Source organism: Sorex araneus, chromosome 6, assembly GCF_027595985.1.
Source record: "Sorex araneus isolate mSorAra2 chromosome 6, mSorAra2.pri, whole genome shotgun sequence".
Classification (NCBI taxonomy): Eukaryota; Metazoa; Chordata; class Mammalia; order Eulipotyphla; family Soricidae; genus Sorex; species Sorex araneus.
The window spans coordinates 93,496,913-93,521,659 of NC_073307.1; the positions used below are offsets into that span (position 1 = coordinate 93,496,913).

A 24,747-nucleotide genomic window follows, 5' to 3' on the forward strand; every position below is an offset into this window, starting at 1 on the left:
CCTTTGTCTTAAACAACTATTATTTTCATCAGTGTTCAAAATTCTATTCAAAGCCATTGGCACCAGTGCACCATGGTCCAAAAAAGCACCAAAGATTTGACTATTTTTTATGTCCATTCAATTGTCATTACCCCTACCATGACCAACACCACCAAACCACTATCAAAATCATGATTATCATCATCTAGATAAATAAGTCAGAGCCTAACTAAGATAAACCTTTTGGAAGGCAACGGTGAATGATACTGAAAAGGTTGCACAAACACAAATACTAGGGAATGAATTCTTTATTGTTTGAGGCATAAAACCATGGGGGGGGGGGTCAAAAGAGGAATCACCTTTGCTGTATACATTGGTGCTCTCCAATTTTCTCCCCATTTTCAACTCCTTCATATTGTTGGCCTCTCCAGGTGCATTCCCCAAGCCTCTTCATTCATGTCCTGAAAGTCTTCCTTGGTCCAAAATAGTTTCTCCATACCCCTCCACTTTCTAGTCCTCCTCCCTTCCCTTATTTCAGATTCCATGTTCCTGATTTGTCTTTGACTCACCATCCTTACGCACTGCCCATCCCTGCATTCTTTGACATAAATGTCAAAACTCCATAACACCAATTTCATGATCTCCACCTCATCCTCTTTTTTCTCCAAAAGTTGTCTACATGCCTTTGTCCCAGACGGGCCTCTGCTCCCCGTGCTCCTCTAGGGTTACAAAATCAGAACCAAGCAGATATGCATGAAAGTCTACGAGTTCCTCCAACTTCTTCTCCAACTCCTGAGCATCCTGCCTCATTTTCTTAGCTGAACTTGTCTTTGAGCCCTTATGCAAGTCTACTGAATCTTTCACAAGACTGCCTACACTAGCCAGAATGGAGATGCCTGTCATGGCCACACCAAAGACACGGGCTCCTTTGGTCATAGCCAGAACCGTGCCTTCAAGAACTTTCTGCACCTGCTCACCAGTTTGGATGGATACTTTCCCAGCATTTGTGAAACATGTGACTTGGGATGCTAGCTTAGGGCTGGCTTGGATCAACTTTATGGCATTGACACTCTTCACAATCTTTTCTCCATCTTTAACACAATCAGTTGCTACAGACATGAGTTTTGGAGCAACATCCTGAAGAACTTCCTTGACCATCTCCTCTGTGTTGATTTCAGGCGACTCCAAATTACTGGCTTTATTTTTTATAGAGGACTTGATTGATTGTTTCGCGATGATAGTACACACACCTGTCACACTAGATGCCATCCCCAGTCCCAACCCTGTTGCAGACAATGCTAGACTTGCCCCAGCTGTCACAGGTGCCAGACTCATGCCAATGATGGTCAGGATGCCAGAAACAATGCTGGTGGAGTTGGTCACTATATTGGAGATGGTACAGTCTCGTTGTACTTTGTCGGCCTTGTCTGCCAGTGCCCGGAGCTCTGCTATTTGCACCTCAAGTTTGCATTTCACCTGAGGAAACTCTTTCAAAAACCTCTGTATGAATTCCTGCTCCCGTTGGTTTTCATCTTTGTCTCCCATGGCATCCATTTCTTGGATTCTATAATCTGTGTCTTCCTTTTCTTCCATTTCTGTTTTCAGACTGCCAAGACCCTCACCGAGGGCCTCTTCCTCATCCCTGCAACAATAAAGGTGGGTTATGAGCAGGCAATTTTATCATCTCTACTGTGGGTCAGTAATATCTATCCATCATAAGTCATAGATCCTAATCTACCAACCAAATTGAATTTGAGAAATATAAGGAATTTTTTTCACTGACATTAAATACATTTCACACATGAGTAAGTCCCAGTTTTACTTACTCAGACAGAAAATAAGTAACTAAGTAATCTAAAGATTACATCATCTAAAGATGCTCCTAGCGATGAGTGTACAATCGATCATCGTACGACTGAAACATAAGTACGAAAGTTTGTAAGTCTGTAACGTACTTCATGGTGATTCATTAAAAATAAATAAATAAAAATAAATCAGTACTATAAGCACTGCAGGTGTTTGTAGAATGGGAACTTTGTATAAAAGACAGAGAATCCCAGTGGGGTCTCTTCCATTCGGAGAATATAGTATGCCATGGAAAAATTAGGTTAACTATAGACCAATCGGTGAATCTGTCCTTTGCATTGAAGTCTTGGGAAGTGATATCTGGGTCCCTAGGTGTCCTCACTGATTTGAGTTTTCTTATGCCTGGGACTTTTGACATTGGATGCACTAATAAGGTGAGTATACAGCAGAAGCTGCCTTAGTGGACATACCACAATGAATATTGTCATGTGGTACTCATCTCACCTTTGGAAAGGATTAGAGGACCTAGATCAGTTCTGACACTCCATGGTGTCACTCCATTTTTTGTCCCACATTGAATATGGAACAGTGATGACTCCTGAGGACAAGGAAAATGTCACATCTGACTTCCTGTCAGTTTCTGCCTCCCTTCTGTGTAGTAAACTGAAGCTGTTTACTACATACAGCTTTAGTGAATTTAGCTCTAAATTTTAAGAAAATCACATCAAAGGGAGATCTGATGAATACCACCCCCTTTAAATTTGGAGTTGGTGTCAAAAAAAGAGTGATCTAGGGGAGAGTGACCTCTGATAAGCAGTTTAATGACTTGACCCAAATTGCTAATCTGCCACTTGCAGTTTTCATCTCTTCTCAACCCAGGACAGTCACTGTGAGGAACTGATACAGAGGACATATTCCTCATGGAATGTTGTGACAAACATTTACCACCCAAACACAAGGTCTCTGCCATCCCAGAGGAAATTAGGCTCACGTGGCAAAATGGGTGAGTGACGCTCCTTCCTCCCACCCCTTCAAGAAGTACTTAAAAAAATCCTTCTCAGCCTCAAGATTCTCCAAGGCTTTATCTTCTATTGTCAGGGATAGCAATTCTTCTTTGCTCATTGTGTCCAGAATATACCGGAAAGCATCCTCCAAAATGCTGCCACTCTCTAGAAAATAAGAATAAGGTGAAAATAAATGGAGATGGAATTGCCTGAGTATTGTGTCTAAGGTACTTCCATGGACCCATCCCCTAAGTACTGCTGATAGAATGACTTGATGCCATAAAATGAAATATACATTCTTCCCTCAATTCTGACGTTAGTATCCTGCCCCTGATGTGGGTATGTTTGGATAGAAGGTCAATTGAATCAAAGAATTCTGATCTTAATCCATTAAGACCCAAGTGCTTGTGAGATACTTGCAAGGAGATACTGTCCCCACCTCTCTCCACAAACAGAGGAGAGGCTGGGGAAGGGAAGGTGGCCATCTGCTCTCCAGGAAGTGGGGCCTCAGTAGACATCAACTCTGCCGGCACCTTGATCTTGGACCCCCAGACCCCAGATCTCGCGATATTGTGTCTGTCTCTCTGTGTGGTTAGGGCCTCTCTGTGTGGTTAGGGATGGAGAGTCTGTCGTCCTTTAGAAGGAGCCTGCAGGTACCTTGGTGTAGCCCACTAGAGCAGATGGCACAAGTGTGTCCATGTTCACGGGAAACACGGTCGCTCCCAGCCAATGGGGGAAGCGTGGTATCAACAACAAATAGGCTTAGCCTCAGGACTGGGGCTGATCAAGCTCAGATGGAGGAAGAAAGGAGCTCTGTAAAATTCTCATTGATTTGGAGACAACAGAATTTCAGCTGGGAGACGATAGGTGAGTGTGTGTTTGTGTGTGTGTGTGTGTGTGTGTGTGTGTGTGTGTGCATGAGAGAGAGAGAGAGAGAGAGAGAGAGAGACCATGACATTTTTTGCTGTATAAAACAAAAAGCTATTCTCTTTTCTAATTTTTTTTCATTTGGGAGGATAGTTGGGCTACACCCAGAAGTGCTCATGAGCTATTCCTGGCTCTAAGATCAGGAGGGACCTCTTCTGGTGCTCAGGGGGCCACGTGTGGTCTGGGGGTTCAAACCAGTGCCAGTCCCATTCAAGACTGGCCGGCTCATTGACCCTTGTACTATCTCTCTGGCTCTAACACGTAGACTTATTTCACAGGGAAAAAAGTAAGACTCTGATAGGATATAGGACCCCTCAGCCAACAAATGGGAAGCTCAGGAATTAATCCAAGGAACTGTAAGTTGTCTTTGTGACATTCCAGTGAACGCTCCCTATGTTTGATTTTGCCTTAGGCTGGAGCAATAACACAGCGGGTAGGGCGTTGGCTTGGCACATGGCCGACCCTGGTTCGATCCCCAGTATCCCATATAGTCCCCCAAGCACCGCCAGGAATAATTCTTGAGTGCAGTGCCAGGAATAACTCTGTACATCGCCAGGTGTGACCCAAAAATGCAAAATAAATAAATAAAAGTACTGCCTGCCACCCAAAGGGACGTGGGTGGTGGGAAATGTACACTGGTGAAGGGATGGGTGTTGGAACATTGTATGAATGAAGCCAAATATGAACAACGTTGGAGCTATGTATCTCACTGTAATTACATTTTTAAAAAAAAGTATTAAGTACTTGATTTTTGACTTACCGGTAATATATATATATGGATTTATTGCTATTGTTTAATTTTTTTCCTTTTTGGGTCACACCCGGCGATGCACAGGGGTCACTCCTGGCTCTGCACTCAGGAATTACCCCTGGCGGTGCTCAGGGGACCCTATGGGATGCTGGGAATCGAACCCGGGTCAGCCGTGTGCAAGCAAATGCCTTACCCGCTATGCTATCACTCCAGCCCCACTATTGTTTAATTTTAAAATAACATGGCGAACTACACCCAGTGTGTGACACAACCACATAGAAATGATTCTTTCTGCTGGTTCCCTCCAGATGGGCAGAGAAGAGTCAATCTGTGGGTGTGGGGCCAGACCCTCAGCTTTGACCTTTGGGTTCAGTCCTTATCACCTCCTCCCCAGCACCCCACTGTCACCCCTCACCCCAGCTGGCCCATAAACTGGACAAGAGATCACTATTTCTTTGACAGGGGGGAGCTTAGGGGGAGATTGGTTCATACCTAGCAGCAGTACTCAAAAGTACTGGGTCACAGCAATGCCACTTCTGGGAAGATATCCCAGAGATGCAAAGAAGAATAGTAGAAGTGACATCTGCACTTGTATTTTTATTGCAGCACTGTTTACAATACCCAGAATCTGGACAAAACCCGAGTGCCTGAAAATAGATGACTGGTTAAAGAAACTTTGGTACATCTACACAATGGAATACTATGCAGCTCTTAGAAAAGATGAAATCATGAAATTTTCGTATAAGTGGATCAACATGGAAAGTGTCACGGTAAGTGAAATGAGTCATAAAGAGAGGAACAGACATAGAAAGACTACTTATTTGTGGACTATAAAGTAACAGAATAGGAGACTTACACCCAAGAATAGTAGAGATGAGTACCAGGAGGATTGCTCCACAGCTTGGAAGCTGGCCTCATATGCTGGAAGAAAAGGCAGCTCAGATAGAGAAAGGACCACCAGGTAAAGTGTGCTAAGAGGGCCCACTTGGGATGGGAGATGCGAGCTGAAAGTAGACTATAGACCAAACATGATGGCCACTCAATACCTATATTGCAAAGCACAACACCCAAAAGGGGAGAGAGAGTAATAGGGAATGCCCCACCACAGCGGCACGGTGGGGGGCAGGATGGGGTGGGGGTGGTGGGTGGGATACTGGAATCATTGGTGATGGAGAATGGGCACCAGTGGAGGGATGGGTACTCGATTATTGTATGACTGAAACATAAGCACGAAAGTTTTTAAGTCTGTAACTGTACCTCATGGTGACTCATTTAAAAAAAAATGTTTTAATTAAATTTTTTTAAATATTAAAAAATAGAAATAAAATATTAATTTTAAATATTAAAAAAGAGTACTGGGTCATTCCTGGAGGTGCTTCAGGGACCATGAGTGGCCAGAGTTGGTCACATGCAAGAAAAACACTTTCATCCCCGTCTCCAAGATTCCCTTGCGTCTGGGGGAGGGTGTGTTCCAGGAAGCCTCCAGCCATGATCATCCACAACCACCCGGGGCTATTGGGGGTCCTGCTTCCAACCTATACTCCCTCCTCTTCTCTCTTCAAGGTGACTCAGTCAGCAGTTTCTGCAGGGGATCCTGGGAGGGGGGAGAGAGAGAGAGAGAGAGAGAGAGAGAGAGAGAGAGAGGGAGACAGAGACAGAGATGGAGACAGAGACAGAGACAGAGACGGAGACAGAGAGACAGAGACGGAGAGAGTCCTGAGCAACAGGACTTTGGGAAGCCTTGTGGATAAGGGTGGGTGCAGAGGAGCTTGGGTTTTATATTGGTCCTAATCAGTGAGAGAGGAAACCAGGGACTTGGCACAGGTACTCGTCAATGACACTGTCTATTACTGGGTGGGGTAGAGACGAGAGAAGAGCTGAGAATTGTGCAGACACCTTGAGATGAGAACAGGTGGCGGCCACCTGAGGCTGTCACATCTGGTAAGCAGATGCTCTAACACAGGCCCGGTGGGGGCTGGGAGAGAGGGGATGACCATTCAGACAGAGGGGACACGGACATTACTAGGTGACAGAGAGTAGCAGGCTGTGCGCCTCCAGAATAGTCAATGCTCAGAGCAATGTAAGGAAGCAGAATGAATCCTCAATATACAGGTGAGATGATGTATGCACGCCAGGCCACTTCCAGGTGGCAAATATTGGACTTGGTCCAGTGTGATGACCCACTGACCATCACAAGGAAGTCTAAAAGGCCTCATGAACAGCCTCCAAGGGCACGAGCTTGAAGGAGGCAGAGGGCAGAAGAAACCGGCAAGATTGCAGATCTGTGTCCTATTCTTCCCAACATCGAGGCCCTCTTCCTCCTGTGCCCCAGCTTTTCCCCTCCCTGAAGGCTGTCCTGACTTCAGTTTGGGCCATTGGCTAAAGGACAAGGGGAGGGAAGAGTGAACAACCCAGCCAGGGGACCCGGATGAGGGACAGGAAGAAGATGCGGCCCCAGACCCTCAAGTGCTCAAGACACCATTGCCCCTTTTGAGTTTCTAGGCCACTCCTGACCGCCCACCCTGCCTTCAGCTCTCGATTGCTCTAGAGCACAATTCAGCCCGAGGCACCTCCTTAATTCAGCCTGAGACACCCCCTTAATTCAGCCCGAGGCACCTTCTTAATTCAGCCTGAGACACCCCTTTAATTCAGCCCGAGGCACCCCCTTAATTCAGCCTGAGACACCCCCTTAATTCAGCCCGAGGCACCCCCTTAACTCGGGGTCTCCAGCAGGCACCAGCCACGGGAGAGAAAGTTGACTACCTGAGTCAGTATCTGGGTCCATGGTGCCGTGGGGGTCTCCGCATCCCGGCTCCCCCATACTCTGCAATCTGTGTCCGGGTGGACAGAGGTGAGGCTTCACCCTGGTGGGGAGGAAGAAAGTGACCGTGAGCGGCTGGGCCAGAGGGGGCAGCAAGGGAACAGGTCTGTGCTACCCTGTTCCCTGGGGGTCACAGACACTAACACTGAACCCCCGGTGTTTCTCTGACTCCTGTCTCTGCTGGTGCTATTTCAAGAGGTGTCTTTTTTAATTTTATTTTAATGAATCAGTGTTGATACAGTTACAGACTTCCACACTTTCGCGATTACGTTTCAGTCATACAATGATCAAGGACCCATCCCTCTACCAGTGCCCGCTCTCCACCACCAATGTTCCCAGTATCCCTCCCGCCACCCCCACCCCTTCCCACCCCCTGCCTCTGTGGCAGACACATTCCCTCTCTCTCTCTCTGTCTCTCTCTCTCTCTCTCCCTCTCTCCCTTTCTCCCTCTCTCCCTCTCTCTCTCCCTCCCTCTCTCTCTCCTTCCCTCTCTCCCTCCCTCTCTCTCTCTCCCTGGTGCACTCAGGAATCACTCCTGGCAGTGCTCAGGGGACCATATGGGATGCTGGGAATCGAATCCGGGTCGGCCGCGTGCAAGGCAAATGCCCTACCCGCTGTGCTATTGCTCCAGCCCCTAAATAAATATATTTTTAAGAAATTGTGGATCTATAATTTTTTTAATAATTTATTTATTTTTAATTAGAGAATCACTGTGAGGGTACAGTTACAGATTTATACACTTTTGTGCTTATACTTCCCTCATACAAAGTTCGGGAACCCATTCCTTCACCAGTGCCCATTCTCCACCACCCGTAAACCCAGCGTCCCTCCCACCCTCCCCAATCCCATCTCCCCCCCAACCCACCCTGCCACTGTGGCAGGGCATTCCCTTCTGTTCTCTCTCTCTAATTAGCTGTTGTGGTTTGCAATAAAGGTGTTGAGTGGCCGCTGTGCTCAGTCTCTAGCCCTCATTCAGCCCGCAACTCCCTTCTCCCACATGGCCTTCGACTACAATGTAGTTGGTGATCGCTTCTCTGAGTTGCCCTTTCCCCGGAACGTGAGGCCTGCCTCGAAGCCATGGGGTCAACCTCCTGGTACTTATTTCTACAGTTCTTGGGTATTAGTCTCCCACTCTGATATTCTATATACCATAGATGAGTGCAGTCTTTCTATGTCTGTCTCTCTCTTTCTGACTCATTTCACTCAGCATGAAACTTTTCATGCCCATCCACTTAACTACAAAATTCTTGACTTCCTTTTTTCTAACAGCTGCATAGTATTCCATTGTATAGATGTACCAAAGTTTCCTCAACCAGTCATCCGTTTTGGGGCATTCGGGTTTTTTCCAGATTCTGGCTATTGTAAACAGTGCTGCAATGAAAATTCATGTGCAGATGTTGTTTCGATTGTACTTTTTTGCCTCTCTGGGATATATTCCCAGCAGTGGTATTGCTGGGTCAAATGGGAATTCAATATCTAATTTTTTGAGAATCGTCCAAATTGTTTTCCAGGAGGGCTGAACCAGTCGGCATTCCCACCAGCAGTGAAGAAGGGTCCCTTTCTCCCCACATCCTCTCCAACAGCGGTTGCTTTTGTCCTTTTGGATGTGTGCTAATCTCTGTGGTGTGAGGTGGTATCTCATGGTTGTTTTGATCTGCATCTCTCTGATGATTAGTGATGCAGAGGACTTTTTCATGTGCCTTTTGGCCATTCGTATTTCTTCCTTGGTAAAGTTTCTGTTCATTTCTTCGCCCCATTTTTTGATGGGGTTGGATGTTTTCTTCTTGTAGAGTTCAACCAGTGCTTTATATACCATTGATATCAACCCCTTATCTGATGGGTATTGTGTAAATATCCTTTCCCATTCTGTGGATAGTCTTTGTATTCTGGTCACTGTATCTCTTGCGGTGCAGAAGCTTTTTAGTTTAATGTAGTCCCATTTGTTGATCTCTGTTTTTACTAGATTGCTTAGTTCCATGTCACCTTTGAAGATACGTTTATCTTCAATATCGTGGAGGGTTTTGCCGACCTTGTCTTCAATGTACCTTATGGTTTGTGGTCTAATGTTGAGGTCTTTAATCCATTTTGATCTGACTTTTGTGCATGGTGTCAGGTCAAGGTCTAAACCCATTTTTTTGCATATGGTTGTCCAGTTGTGCCAGCACCATTTGTTAAAGAGGCTTTCTTTGCTCCACTTCACATCTCTTGCTCCCTTATCAAAGATTAGATGATCATACATTTGGGGTTGTGTGTAGGGATATTCCACCCTGTTCCATTGGTCTACGGCTCTGCCTTTGTTCCAGTACCATGCTGTTTTAATTGTTACTGCTTTGTAGTAAAGATGGAGGTTGGGGAGGGTGATGCCTCCCATCATCTTTTTCCCAAGAATTGTTTTAGCTATCCTTGGACGTTTGTTATTCCATATGAAATTTAGGATTGCTTGATCCATTTCTTTGAAGAATGTCATGGGTATACTTACAGGGATCGCATTGAATCTGTATAATGCTTTAGGGAGTATTGCCATTTTGACAACATTGATTCTCCCTATCCACGAGCAGGGTATATGTTTCCATTTCCTCATGTCCTCTTTGATTTCATGGAGTAGCGTTTTGTAGTTTTCTTTGTAAAGGTCTTTTACTTCCTTGGTTAAGCTGATTCCGAGGTACTTGATTTTCTGGGGCACGATTGTGAATGGGATTGCTTTTTTCATGTCCCTTTCCTCTGCCTCATTGTTTGCATATATGAAGGCCATGGATTTTTGGGTATTGATTTTGTAGCCTGCAACTTTACTGTATAAGTCTATTGTTTCTAAGAGTTTCTTAGTAGAGGTTTTAGGCTTCTCTAGATATAGTATCATGTCGTCTGCAAATAGTGAGAGTTTGATTTCTTCCTTTCCTATCTGGATGCCCTTAATCTCTTTTTCTTGTCTAATAGCTATCGCAAGTACTTCCAGTACTATATTGAAGAGGAGTGGTGAGAGTGGGCATCCTTGTCTTGTGCCCGATCTCAGAGGAAAGGCCCTTAGTTTTTCCCCGTTGAGGATAATGCTTGCCGTAGGCTTGTGATAGATGGCTTCGACTATCTTAAGGAAAGTTCCTCCAAACCCCATTTTGGCGAGGGTTTTCATCATGAAAGGATGTTGGATCTTGTCAAATGCTTTCTCTGCATCTATTGATATGATCATATGGTTTTTGTCTTTACTTTTGTTGATATGCTGGATTATGTTGATTGATTTCCGAATGTTAAACCATCCTTGCATCCCTGGGATGAATCCCACTTGGTCGTGATGTATGATCTTTTTGATGAGTTGTTGGATGTGGATCTATAATTTTTAAAGTAATATCCTCTTATACAAAAATGTTTTTAATTATTTTATTATTTTTTACCTTTTTAGCCTTTTCTTTTGAATCACTACTCATTTACATATTTCTGAAATGATCTGCTTGATTTTCAGAGCTCACAGGTATCAGGAAGTTCAAGGATCAGCTGGACTGTTACAGTTCTGGGAACAAACAGTTACTCCAGGGGACTGGGAGTTTGTTTCCTTCCTTCCTCCCTTCTTTCCTTCCTCCCTCCCTCCATCCCTTCCTTCCTTTCTTCCTTCCTTACTTCCTCCTTCCCTCCCTCCCTTCCTTCCTTTCTTCCTTCCTTCTTTCCTTCCTTCCTGCCTCCCTCCCTCCCCTCATCCCTCCCTTCCTCCCTTCCCCTTCACACCTTCTTTCCTTTCCTCCTTACTTCTTCTTCACACCTCCTTTCCTTTCCTCCTTATTTCTTTTCTTCCCTCCTTCTTTCTGCTTTTCTGCCTCTCTTCCTTCCAGAATTCTTTTGGTGAGGGTGATGGCCACACCTGGTGGTGGTGAGGGATTACTCCTGGCTCTGTGCTTAGGACTCACTCCTGGGGGGTCTCAGAAGACCCTGTGGGTAGATCACAGGTCAGCCGTGTGCAGGGCAAGTGGACTATTGCACTATTGCTCCGTCTTCTATCCTCTTCCTCAGGATAATGTTCTCTATTTTGTCCTTGAGGCCACTGAATGAGTTTTAACTTTGTTTTTTTTTTAATTCTGTGTCCAAGACATGCTATTGTATATTTTTTTACATCAGCTATTGTATTGTTCAGCTCATTTGTTTCTTTTTTTTGGGGGGTGAGGAAGGGGAGATTTTTTCAAATTATCATTCAGAATTGAAGGAATAATTTTTAAAAATCATCACCCAAAAGTAGAGAAAGAGTATGGGGGAAATTGTCTACCATAGAGGCAGGGAGAGGGGTGGGATTGGATTGGTGGGGAGTGATACTGGGGACATGGGTGGTGGAAAACGTGCACTGGTAGAGGGATGGGTGTTCAATCATTGTATGATTAAAACTCTAACATGAAAGCTTTGTAACTGTATCTCACGATGATTCAATTACAAAAAAAGGAAAAGGGGAAAAAATACATTTTCAGGCAAACAATAGCTAAAGATAGTATAGTTGCTAAGACACTTCTGTAAGAATACTTATCAGTCTTTTATGAAAGTGAAGGAGGAAATATGACTCAGAAGGAGAAAAAAAACATAAGATGTGAAAAAAAGTATAAAATGTGAGAAGCAGAAAAAACAAAATGTAAGAAGAACATAAAAACATAAAATGTAAGAAAGAAGCAAAGCAATGAAGGGAACTTGCAGAATGAATTTTTTTTTGGCTTTTTGGGTTACACAGATGGTGTTCAGGAATTACTTTTGACTCTGCACTCAGAATCACTCCTTTGAGGGACCATATGGTATGCCGGGGATTGAACCCAGGTCATCTGCAGGCAAGGAAAACTCCCTCGCAATTGTACTATCGCTCCAATGCGCAGAATGAATTTTAGAGTTTACCCAATTGAAAAACTACTCCAGCCTTACTGTCCCAATAAAAATACCTAATGCCCTGAGCAAACACCATGACCTCTTAGCTCCTGTATCGCAAACCATAATACACAAAAGGAAAAGGAGAGAGAGAGAGCAAGAAGGAAAGTGCCTCTCATAGAGGGAGGCTGGGGGTAGGGGGTGAGGGGCTAGGGGGTGGTTGTGGGGAAACAGGGGACAATGGTGGTGGGAAATGTACACTGCTGGATCATTGTATGACTGAAACCCAATTATTATCAGCTTTAAAAGTCTATCTCACGGATATCCAATTAAAAAAAAAGGAATGTGAAGTTCATTCTCAGTTCAATCAGCTTCACCAGTGGCTGAATAAATAGCAGTATTCCTACATTAAAAAAAAAAAAGAGCTACTGGGGCTGGAGCGATAGCACAGTGGGTAGGGCGTTTGCCTTGCACGCGGCCGACCTGGGTTCAATCCCCGGCATCCCATATGGTCCCCCAAGCACTGCCAGGAGTAATTCCTGAGTGCAAAGCCAGGAGTAACCCCTGAGCATTGCTGGATATGACCCCCCCCCCAAAAAAAAGCAAAAAAAAAAAGAGCTACTGGCTTTCAATTCACCAAAGAAAATAAGCTTAGAGCTTCTGGTCTACCTTGCAAGGGCTGGGGGAGTGATGCAGGGATACAGGAATAAGGCTTGTTACAGCGATCCCAGGCACCACATGGTGCCCTGAGCATCATTGAGAGCAGACCTGAAATTTTCTTATCACTGTTGAGCGTGGCTCCAAAGGCCCCCATGCCCCTTCCGGGTGACCCAGGAAAGCCCCAGCACTGCAGGCTCCGGGACAAAGGAATCAAACCCGGGTCGGCCATGTGTAAGGCAAATGCCCTACCCGCTGTGCTATTGCTCTAGTCCAATAGTTTTTCTAAATGTCAGGGGATTGAATCCCCCACTGAAGATTTTGGCTGGAACAAAATCAGGGGACAGAGAGACAGCGTAGGGGATAAAGGGCTGCTTTGCCCATGGATGACCGTCATCTGAGCCCTAGCTGGCCACATGGCTACGCACGCTTCCCTGAGGATCACAGGAAGTGTTCCCTTCGCACAGAGCCAGGAGTGAAGACTTAGTAGAACTGAGTGCATCCCTAATCCCCCCCACACACACACAAAAAAAAATGGGTTCGGAGTGATAGTACAGCAGGTAGGGCATTTGCCTTGCACTGGGCCAATCCAGGTTCAATCCCTGGCATCCTATATGGTTTCCAAGCACTGCCAGGAGCTTAATTCTTGAGTGCAAAGCCAGGTGCAACCTCTCAGCATCGTTGAACGTGACACAAAAAGCAAAAATAAAAAGACAAAAAGAGGAAGCCTTCCTCTTCCAAAAAAAAAAAAAAAGCGGAAGGGAGGGAGGGGCAGGCTGAAGCGGTAGTTCAGTGGGGAGAGTATTTGCCTTGCATACGCCCAACCTGGATCCGATTTCCAGCATCCCATTGGGTCCCCTGAGCATCACCAGGAGTCATTCCTGAGAGCAGAGCCAGGAGGAACCCCTGAGCATCGCTGGGTGTGACCCAAAAAGTTAAAAAAAATAAAAAGGAAAGAAAAAAATTAAGAATTTCCACAAGACCCACCAATTTCGTGCCAATGATACTTACAACAACCAAGATCTGAGAACAACCCAGGGCCCCATGAGGGCGTAAAGATGTGGAACATGGGCACAGTGGAACAGTCCTCGGCTGTCAGACAAAATCCCCTTTTTTGCTACAGCACCCCTGGAACTATTGGGCGTCTTATGTTAACTCAATTAGAGGAAAAGGCCCAACCGCAATGGCCTCACTCACCTGTGGCACATAAAGGAACAAAGAGTGGGATGGACAGTGCTGAATAAAATCAACCCTGGACCCTGACAGCAGAACTCAGGGGACTTTTGAGAAATGGACCATTGTCCAAATCTTGGTTTAAAAAAAAATAAATAAAACAATAGATCCTTTCACATGGGTGGTGCTAAATGTGCACTGGTGAAGGGACGCGTGTTCGAATATTGACGGAAACTCAACCTTGAACAACTTTGTAACGGTGTATCTCACCCTTAATTCAATTAAAAAATAATTTTTGGGGGCTGGAGCGATAGCACAGCGGATAGGGCGTTTGCCTTGCACGCAGCCGACCCGGGTTCGATCCCCAGCATCCCATATGGTCCCCTGAGCACCACCAGGGGTAATTGCTAAGTGCAGAGCCAGGAGTAACCCCTGTGCATCGCCAGGTGTGACCCAAAAAGCAAAAAATAATAATAATAATGATAATAATTTTTTGAAGGCCATTTCCAAGAAGGAGTTCAGAGGCCCGATGGCTTGCTGCTGGGGCACTGTGAGCTGTGCAGGGCTCTAGATGCATGCACCTCCCTCCCTCCCTCGCTGCACCGGACCCTAGCAAAGCAGTCCCCACTGCACTTCCTGTGGTGGTCTATGGCCACACCTTTCCTCTCCTTCCTCTTTCATGCCTTCCCAATCCGTCTTTGCTAAGCTTGTTTATTGGGGCGTCTGACCCACCTGGAGGAATCCCTTTCTTTTGGGGTCTCTCCCAGGCACAGGGGGGAAGGCTGTGCTGCTGTTAGACTCCTTCTCATTCATGGTCAAAAAGCAAAAGCCCCAAGCCAGGGTAAATGTGGGGGTGTCGGCAACGGGGCCCCCACCTTCCCCCAGGCAGCTCCTGGATCCAGGACACACAGGTCTGCTGTCACCCCTTCACCCCATGGTCCCCTCACCTCAGAGGGGGGCTGATAGGAGGTCCCTGTCATCTCCCACTCCCTCTCCCTCATAGGACCCCGGGAAAGTCACTCCCCTCCTTGGCCTCAGTTTCCCCCAGGACCTAGCACTGAGCAGGTGCCCATACTCGGGTGGGTGACGCCAAGCCTGAGTTCTGGGGTCTCAGGGAAAAGTCTCGATAGAAATCCTTTGTGTCGTTTCCGCCCCCCCGCCACCCTGGGTGGCAGGGCCCTGGGGTCCAGGAACCAGAGCACAGTGGGGTGAGGTTCAGACTCCCCCAGCCTCCTCTTCCTCCCCTCCTCCTCCTCCTCCTCCTCCTCCTCCTCCTCCTCCTCCTCCTCCTCCTCCTCCTCCTCCTCTTCCTCCTCCTCCTCCTCCTCCTCCTCCTTCTCCTCCTCCTCCTCCTCCTCCTCCTCTTCCTCCTCCTCCTCCTCCTCCTCCTGCTCTGCTGCCTCCAAATTCCCAAAGGGAAGAGGCCCCCAACACCGACCTGCCTTCTGGGGTCACTAATCTCAGGGACTCAGGGACACGGGGTGTTGGGGTGTCCTGCTGAGCCTAGTTGAGCCCCTCCTCTCTCTGTTTAAGGCACAGGGCACGGACAGCAGTCACACAGACCTGGGTTCAAATCCAGCCTCTGCCTCTGCCTCTGCATCCCGGGTGGCCTGGGCCCTTCCCCTCACCCCAGGCTCATGTCCTTGGCCATTAACAGTCACCTGACCCCCTTTTCTGAGCGCGGGTTGCAAGGATCAGGGTGAGAAGATGGGGGATGGGCAGGCGTCCCGTCAGCTTACCAGGGTGCTCTCTGGCAGTTAGGATCTGGATCCAGGGGCTCCGGTGCAGCCTCGGGCCAGCCGCCTGTCGGGAACAACAGCCCTCTCTGGCTGAAAGTTAAGCAAAACAGAAAGTGAAACTCAGAAAGCACCACCGGGCACACCCCCGCACCCCCCAGCCCCTCCCGCTTCCTCGAACCCGGCCTGTCTCGTCCTTCAGGAAGGACATACTGCCAGGTTACTCTGGTCACCTCAGGAAGTTAGATTCCTCCCTTGTAGCCTTAGACCCGATGCCCGATCTTCCTTCCAACCCCCCTCACACACACACACACACACACACACACACACACCACACACCACACACACACACCACACACACACCACACACACCACACACACACCACACACACCACACACACACAACACACAACACACACACACACCACACACACACCACACACACACACCACGCACACACACACCACACACACCACACACACACCACGCACACACACCACACACACACCACGCACACACACACCACACACACACCACACATACACACACCACGCACACAAACACCACACACCACACACACACACACCACACACACACCACACACACACACCACACACCACACACACACGCACACACCACACACACACACACACACCACACACACACGCACACACCACAAACACACACCACACACACACACACACACACACACACACACCACACATTCCAGCCACTCCGTGCACACTGGGGTCTCACTGCTGGGCAGGCTGGGCGCCCGCAGCTTTTGGAATGTGCTAACGCAGGTCCTGCTCTGGGAGCACCCGCTCCTCCCACCTAAGGAACCGTGCACATCCTGCAAAGAACACACCCGGGAGCACCTCCTCTGGGAAGCCCTCCTGCACCTCCTTCCCTGCAGTGTCCACTGGGCCTGCTCTGTTCCACGAACCAGTTGGCTTTCACAGTTCCAGCCGAAGTTTCTGCGGCCTCTGAGGCCGCCCTTGTGCTTCAGGTGAATGGGTGGAGCCTGTGGCAAAAAATAAATAAAAGTTGGGACATTTTGGGAGCAGTTTGTTATGTTTTGAGGGGGAGAGGGATATGGGGCCACCCTTGGTGGTGCTCAGGGCTTACTCCCCGCTCTTTATGCAGGAATTACTCCTGGCAGGGTACTGGGGACCGTACGAGGTGCCGGAGATTGAACCCGGGTCAACCACGTGCAAGGCAAGCAGTCACAGACCCGGGGTAGTACGCGGGTGGTACCGTCTGTTTTATAGTTATTACCCTGCACTCGCTTTGCATTTCCTCCTCCTCCTCCTCCATGACCCCCTCCTCCCCGACTTGCTGCTGCATTGTCTTTCCTCCTCTGGCCAACTCAGAGAAGCAAGGGGCATTTCTCCAAAGGTTTGGAGCTGGAAGTTGCGCTCCCCTTTGGCCCACTTCTGGAGACATACCCCGGGTGCCCAAAACCACACCGCAGAAACCCCACCTGCGCTCCTATGTTCATCGCCGGGTTATTCACCATAGCCAGACTCTGGAAACACCCCGGGTGCCTGCGAACAGACAAAGGGATAGAGAAGCCATGTGTAAGGAACTTGGCCACGTCCTTCTGGGGAGGAGGGGAGACGGCCAGGACACCTCTGTCACAGCCATCTCCTTCCCTGCTCCCTGCTGTGTCCCTGACCTGCAGTCACTGGATCTTCCGGGCCACAAACTCTGCTTGACTTGACAACTTTGTCCTTGACAACTTTGTCTGAGTTATCAAGACTCACCCCTCGCGTTCAGAAGGGTGGTACCCAAGAGCGGGGAGTGATGCTCAGTTGACCTACTCACATGAACTCTCTGTCTCTCTCTCCCTTCCTCCTTCTCTCCTTCTCTCCCTCTCTCTCCCTCTCTCTTTCTCTCCCTCTCTCTCTCCCCCTCTCTCTTTCTCTCCTCTCTTTCTCTTTTCTCTTTCTCTCCCTCTCTTTCTCTCCCTCTCTCTCCCTTTCTTTCTCCCTTTCTTTCTCCCTCTCTCTCCCTTCCTCCTTCTCTCCCTCTCTCTCTCCCTCCCTCACTCTTTCTCTCTCTCTCCCTCCCTCACTCTCTTTCTGTCTCTCTCTCTCCCTCTCTGTGCCTTCCCCTCTCTCACACTTCCAACAACCTGTAACAGTCATTCTGCTCCTGATCCTGATCATGAGCGTGTCCCATGTCGCTGAACCAAGTGACCCATTCTCCCACACAATGGAGGCTGCACCTCATGGCATCTTTATTGAAGCAGTTAGCGGAATGGAATATTCGAGAAAGAACTGGAATATCACCTGTCTAGCAACTGCCCCAAGAGATAGATGCGGGACCTGACAGCTGTGGTGACTCCCTCTTGCCTGCAGGCTCTGGGGTCTGGACACGTTTCTTGACCTGTACTATTTATTCCCTGTTTTTATTTTTCCTCTTTCCAATCAACCCCAGTGCCCCCACATCCTTTGGAATTTCATGGTCTCGTCTGTCCCCTGCTTCCAGAGGTCAGCAGTTACTTGCCTTGTGGTCCATCCATTCAGGTCAGCACCAGCATCATTAGCATCCCAAAGTCACTGATTAGCATCCAAAAGCAAAACAAACTGTGCAGTGACCCTGGGGACTGGACACGGAAGGCAGGGGGGGAGGGGAGGGAATGGGGGGGGGGGAAATGAAACCTCTTGCTAAATGGAAGCAGAGTGCAGATCCACCAGATTCTCCTTTATTCCAACATCTCTCTCTTCAACAGTGTCCCATTTTCTTTTTCTTTTGACTTTTTAGATCACACCCGGCAATGCTCAAGGATTATTCTTTCTTTCTTCCTTTCTTCCTTTCTTCCTTTCTTTCTTTCTTTCTTTCTCTCTCTCTCTTTCTTTCTTTCTTCCTTCCTTCCTTCCTTTCTTTCTTTCTCTCTTTCTTTCTTCCTTCCTTTCTTTCTTTCTTTCTTTTTCTTTCTTTCTCTCTCTCTTTCTTTTTTGCTGGAAATTATATTTATTTTATTTATTTATTCTTTTTTAATTTTCTTTTTTTTACATTTTTATGTATTCATTCATTTATTTATACAAAGCTGTTCATGATTGGATTTCAGCCATAAGTGTTCCAACACCCATCTCTCCACCAGTGCACATTTCCCAGCACCAGTGTCCCTAGATTCCCCCCCTCACCCCCATCCAGCCCGCCTCTATGGCAGCACTTTTCCTCTCTCTCTCTCCTATTGGGCACTGTGGTTTGCAATATTGACACTGAAAGATTACCCAGAATAACCCTTACCTACTTTTTTTGTGGGGGGGCCTTTTGGGTCACACCCGGTGATGCTCAGGGATTACTCCTGGCCCTGCATGCAGAAATTATTCCTGGTGGTGCTCAGGGGACCCTATAGGATGCTGGGAATCGAACCTGGGTCGGCCGCGTGCAAGGCAAATGCCCTACCCGCTGTGCTATCACTCTAGCCCCCCCTTACCTACTTTTAACCCTTGGTTCTTGTCCAGCGTGATCATCCCCAGCTTTATTGTCATAGCGGTCTCTTCTCTATCTTACCTACCCTCAGCCATGCACACACTTGTGGTTAGTTCCAACCACTGACCAGTCCTCCTAACCCCAGGGGTAACTCTTGGCTCTGCACTCATGTAACAGGAACAAGTCCTGTTACATCTCTCTTCAACAATGTCCCGTTCTCTTTTTTCTTTTTTCTTTTTCTTTTGGCCTTTGGACCACACCTGGCGAAGTTCAGGGCTTATTCCTGGCTTTGCACTCAAGAACTATTCCTGGTGCTGCATGGGGGACCCTATGTGATGCTGGGGATTGAACCTGGGTCGCCCGCGTGCAAGGCAAACGCCCTCCCCACTGTGCTATCGCCCCAGTCCCTCTCTCCCCTTTTCCAGACTGTTCTCTGTTGCCGTTTGCAATGATTTTTCTCTTGGTTCCAAGTCTTCTTCAGTCCAAATCAGACGGTCTATCTCCCCTGCATGCACCCATCCCTTCCTATCCCAAAATCCAGTTCCCATCTTCTTGCTCTGTCTTTAACCTTTGCCCTGCCTCTGTCTTTGAGGAAGCAGAAGCCCAACACCAGAGGCCCCAAAACTCTACTGAAAAGCCTGTAAATTCTCCAGGGAAAAGATTTCACATCTGAAGAAGCACAAACATGATGGCCTCTCAGTGTCTGTGCTGCAAGCCATAATGCCCCAAAGTAGAGAGAGAGAGTATGGGGAATATTGTCTGCCATGGAGGCAGGGGGAGGGCAGGAAGAGGGGGGTATACCCAGGACATCAGTAGTGGGGAATGTGCACTGGTGGAGGGATGGGTGTTCGATCATTGTGAGATTGTAACCCAAACATGAAAGCTTGTAACTATCTCACGGTGAGTCAATAAAATTTTTAAAAATTAAAAAATTTTTTTTTAAAAAGTCCTATGAGCGGGGCTGGAGTGATAGCATAGCGGGTAGGGCGTTTGCCTTGCACGCGGCCGACCCGGGTTCAAATCCCAGCATCCCATATGGTCCCCTGAGCACCGCCAGGAGTAATCCCTGAGTGCAGAGCCAGGACTAACCCCTGTGCATCGCCAGGTGTGACCCAAAAAACCAAAAAAAAAAAAAAAAAGTCCTATGAGCCAATTGAACCTGAACCTCCCTGCTCTTACTATCCCTTCAGTAATTTTCCTAGACTCTCCCCCCACACTCTGCTTATTTGTTCTAAATTGCCAGGAGTCTTTGCTGTACGTAGGCCACTCTCTCTCCTCTAATTCTGTAGTCCTGATACCTATCCCAGTGCTCCTGAATAAAGAGTCGGAATCAGTTCTCTCTTGCCCGGTTAAGAGGGAAGGTGAGGACCTTAAAGAGACCAAACAAGTGGTTGCGAGGGCTGAGTTCTCACAAACAGCAGCAGTGATCTTTACTTCAAGCGGCCTTTTATACATTCCTCTCAGGAACTTGGCAAGTAAAATTATTCACGGTTATTACAACAAGGCACATTTCTTTGATCATAACCAAAATAGGAAACATAATATAATGGGGGACAATTTGTTTCTGAAATCATAACTGGAAATAAGAACAAAGGCCACTGAAAAACAATCTGATCATTCCTCTATCCTCTAATAATTTATAAAAGATGCGATTTCCTGCAGTCCCCGCTAAATCATAATACATCTGTTTCTTATTAACTTCTCTGCAGGCTGGAGATGTTAAACTATTAACTTCTCTACAGGGTTGGGTTGGCGATACAATAAGTTATCTACGTACTAGGGTTGGTGGGACTGGGGGCCATGCCAAGTATTCTTGGCCCTCTGTGTGAGGCAGCTCCCAGGGCTATGTCCAGATAAGGACCCTGCCTGCACAGGCAGCTGCCCGCATCTCCCCATTTTTATTTTATTAAATCTGCGGTAATTTCCTTTTTTTTAATTTTTTAAAATTTATTTATTTTTTAATTAGTGAATCACTGTGAGGGTACAATTACAGATTTATACATTTTCGTGCTCATGTTTCCCTCATCCAAAGTTCGAGAACCCATCCCTTCACCAGTGCCCATTCTCCACCACAAATAAACCCAGCATCCCTCCCACCCACCCCCAATCCCATCTCCCTCCCACACCCCACCCTGCCACTGTGGCAGGGTATTCCCTTTTATTCTCTCTCTCTAATTAGGTGTTGTGGTTTGCAATAAAGGTGTTGAGTGGCCATTGTGTTCAGTCTCTAGTCTACATTCAGCACTCATCACCCTTCCCCCGCATGGCCTCCAACCACATTTTATTTGGTGTTCCCTTCTCTATCTGAGTTGAATCGGCGGTAATTTTTGTAGCTCATTATAACGCCAGAGGGCTCTCATTTGCAGGATGTTCTTCATCAATCTTCTAAATAAACAGGGCAATAATGCAAGTAAAAGAGGACAAGAAACAGTGCTACCACAAATCCAATAACACCATAAGCACGTTTAAACAAATTTTCAGGTTTAAAATAGGAAGAAAGGCGTTTCAAAAACTTGGTAGGATTAACGCTCAATTCGGCAACCTTAGATGCCTGTTGTATATTTCCAATTTCCTGATGTAGGTTTAAAAGATCCAAACTTTCACTGGCATCATGCCAAAGCCCTGTAACATGTTTCTTAACCCATGGATATTCCCATGGATATATGGTCTCATTTTATTTCATATTAGTCACACAAATTCAAGTAAAATTATAATGACGTCGTAACTTGGATTGAGCCCTTAAACTTTGTCCTTCATTTCTTATGCTTTTAACCACATCCATTTTTTTAATTAAAAGCATTTAATTTCTCATCCATTTTTTGATCAATAATTTCTCGCAAATTTAAGGCAATACTAACATTTCGGGATAATGCGTTAACCACATGAGCAGTCTGAATAGAATGTGGTGAAGCAAAGCCTGCAGTTGTGGCAGTGGTAATAATATGATTAAAGCCAATAGTCCTGCTATAATCAATTCCACTACGCTTTTTGGCCTAATTAATTCATATACCTCCAGAGAGTCTCTTGCCCACATGCCTGGCTGTCTTCCCCGGGGACTCTCGAAGGGGATGAGCTCCAGCTTCCCTCCCCGCCCCGAGCAGAGCTCCCGGTCGCCGAAGACCACCGGAATCTAGCCACAGCCATGCTCAAGGCCCCTCTCCACACGTTCGGACAGGCCTCACCCATGAAGGTACCAGCAGAGGAACCCAGGTGTGTGTAATCCCATCAACAGCCAACATCCAGAGACTTAAAAGCAAGCTCCCAGAAGCGATATCTTGTGGCCTACTTCTCCCTCTGGGAGAAACTGGCAAGCTTCTGAGAGTTCCCTGCCCACATAGGACAGCCTTGCAAGCTCCCCATGGTGTATTCATATGCTAAATCCAGTAACAAGCTGGATCCCATTCCCCTGACCCTGACAGAGCCTCCAGTGCGACATCGACATCGTTGGGAGGGCCGAGTCGAGATGGACTTCTAAGATCTCAGGGAAAGGACGAATGGAGAGGTTCCTGAGCCCGCTCGAGAAATCGATGATTAACGGGATTTCGTGATCGTGATCGTGACCTCTTGTAATATAACTAAGGATTCTTCTTCAGTCCAATCACCAGTAATATTAGTAGGAATTAACAAAAAGGAAGGTTGTTTAACAACAAAATACCTGTTTCCCATCACCAACATACATAATACAATTCGTAATTGTGAGTTCACAAAGTAAACCTCAGGGACTGCAGCTGCGATGCATGTTGCGTTGGGTGGCCTTGTCCCAGCCTCCCCACTTCCCCAGGGCTCCCCAGCAGAGAGACAGAGAAACGGGGACCACAGCCTGATGGTGAAAATGGCCCCTTTAATGCACCTATAGAACATCTGAGGGGGGGTTGAGCTAAGGGCAGGTGTGATTGGTCATTTACATGGATAAACATTTGGCAGAGGAAATTCTCTTGGGGAGATCAACTCAAAGAGACACTCTGTCTCCCAGGGACATCTACCTTGTTTTTATCTTTCCCTCTAATTGTATAAGTTATCCATACTTGCAGTTTTTTGGATAAACACAGTAATAGACAAAGATCCCAACACTTAATTCTCTGGGCTGAGAGCAAGTAAGGCTTTTAACACTCAGTTCTCCAGACTCTGAGAACAAACAAGGCTTTTACCGTAAATCCCAGACTAAGTCCTCAGGCCAGTTCAGCTTGTCCTTCCCCATCGGGGTCCTGTCTCTTAAGTTGTAACAGTTTGCATCAAGACCATGAATTTATGCTTTCTAGAATGTCCCATTTCGATGCAGGAGTCAGGGTGCATCCCAGTCCCATGGAGGGAGATTTTCTTTCACCATCCGTTGTGATTCTCTTGCCTTATGAGAAAGAAAACAAGATGGGTGACTTTCAGGCACATTTCTGGGAAGCCCAGAGCATTTATTAACGGCCCTGCCAGAGGCCTGACTGAAAAGACAAAGAAGAGACACCCCCCCCACCCCCAGGTCAGAGTAACTAGGGTGGCAGCACCTCATCCCTGAGATCCTCACCGGGCCACAATAACTCCTCCAGGAACATGCAGAGAAGGACTGGATATTTGCCCAATAACTCTTGGAGTGTTGCCTTGGATATGCTTGATTCAGAAAAATAAACCAAACAAATATTTAACTGATTGGTTGTTTGGTTGTTTGGTTGTTTGGTTGGTTGGTTGTTTGGTTGTTTGGTTGGTTGTTTGGTTGTTTGGTTGGTTGTTTGGTTGGTTGTTTGGTTGTTTGGTTGTTTGGTTGTTTGGTTGTTTGGTTGGTTGGTTGGTTGGTTGGTTGTTGGGTGGGTGGTTGTTTGGTTGGTTGGTTGGTTGTTTGGTTGGTTGATTGGTTGGTTGGTTGGTTAGTTGGTTAGTTGCAGGGTCACACCCAGCAGTGCTTAGGGCTGACTCCCGTCTCTGTACTGGGTTGCTGGATTATTCCTGGTGGACTCTGGGCACCATATGCGGTGGTAGAGATTAAATTGGGCTGTCCACGTGCGAGGCAAGTGCCCTACCCACTGTACTACTATGTCTCCAGCCCCCAAACACAGATGTTATACACCATGCCAGAGGTCGGAAATCTCAGAAGGGGGCAGCGGGCCTCACCCTAGATGATCCCCCACCTTCCAGCAGGGAGACTCAGGGACCCCCTCCACACAGCTCTGTCCACCCCTCTACGTGCACATCCCAGAGAAGTGCCTGAGCCCCTCCCTCCTCTGGGTGAAGGCACCTCCTGGGCCAGGGCCAGCCAGGAGCAAACTCAGAGCCCCTGCGGCTCCAGCTCATTCCCTCTCAGCTCCCTCCCCCAGCACCTGAGTCTCCCAGCCTCCTGGGCTCTGCGGACGCCAGTGTCAGGGCGTTCAGGGCTGGTCGGCCTCATGCACGGCCTGACCCTCCTCTGTTCTGAACACTGTCTGCTGTGATGCGCGACCACACTCAAAGGGAGTCACTTCTCCAGGGACCTGTGCAGGCGCCCACACTCGGGTGGGTGTCTGGGGTCTCAGGGACAACTTGGTCCCTGAGTCTCGACAGAAATCCTTTGTCCCTTCAGCCTGGGCAGCAGGGCCCAGAGGTCCAGGGGACCAGAGCACAGCGGGGAGAGGTTCAGACTCCCCCCACTCTCTTCCTCCTCCT

At 47.4% G+C, this 24,747-nt stretch overlaps 1 protein-coding gene across 1 annotated transcript; it reads right to left on the reverse strand.

Moving 5' to 3' along the window:
* Positions 1 to 416: 416 nt before the first annotated feature.
* Positions 417 to 7,329, reverse strand: LOC101559317 (apolipoprotein L2-like). Its single transcript, XM_012933205.2, has 3 exons — positions 7,231 to 7,329; positions 2,777 to 2,954; positions 417 to 1,621 (listed from the first exon to the last, which is right to left on the reverse strand). The coding sequence occupies exons 1-3, from the start codon at positions 7,286 to 7,288 to the stop codon at positions 655 to 657; spliced, it is 1,203 nt and encodes a 400-aa protein (XP_012788659.2). The 5' UTR covers positions 7,289 to 7,329; the 3' UTR covers positions 417 to 654.
* Positions 7,330 to 24,747: the final 17,418 nt, after the last annotated feature.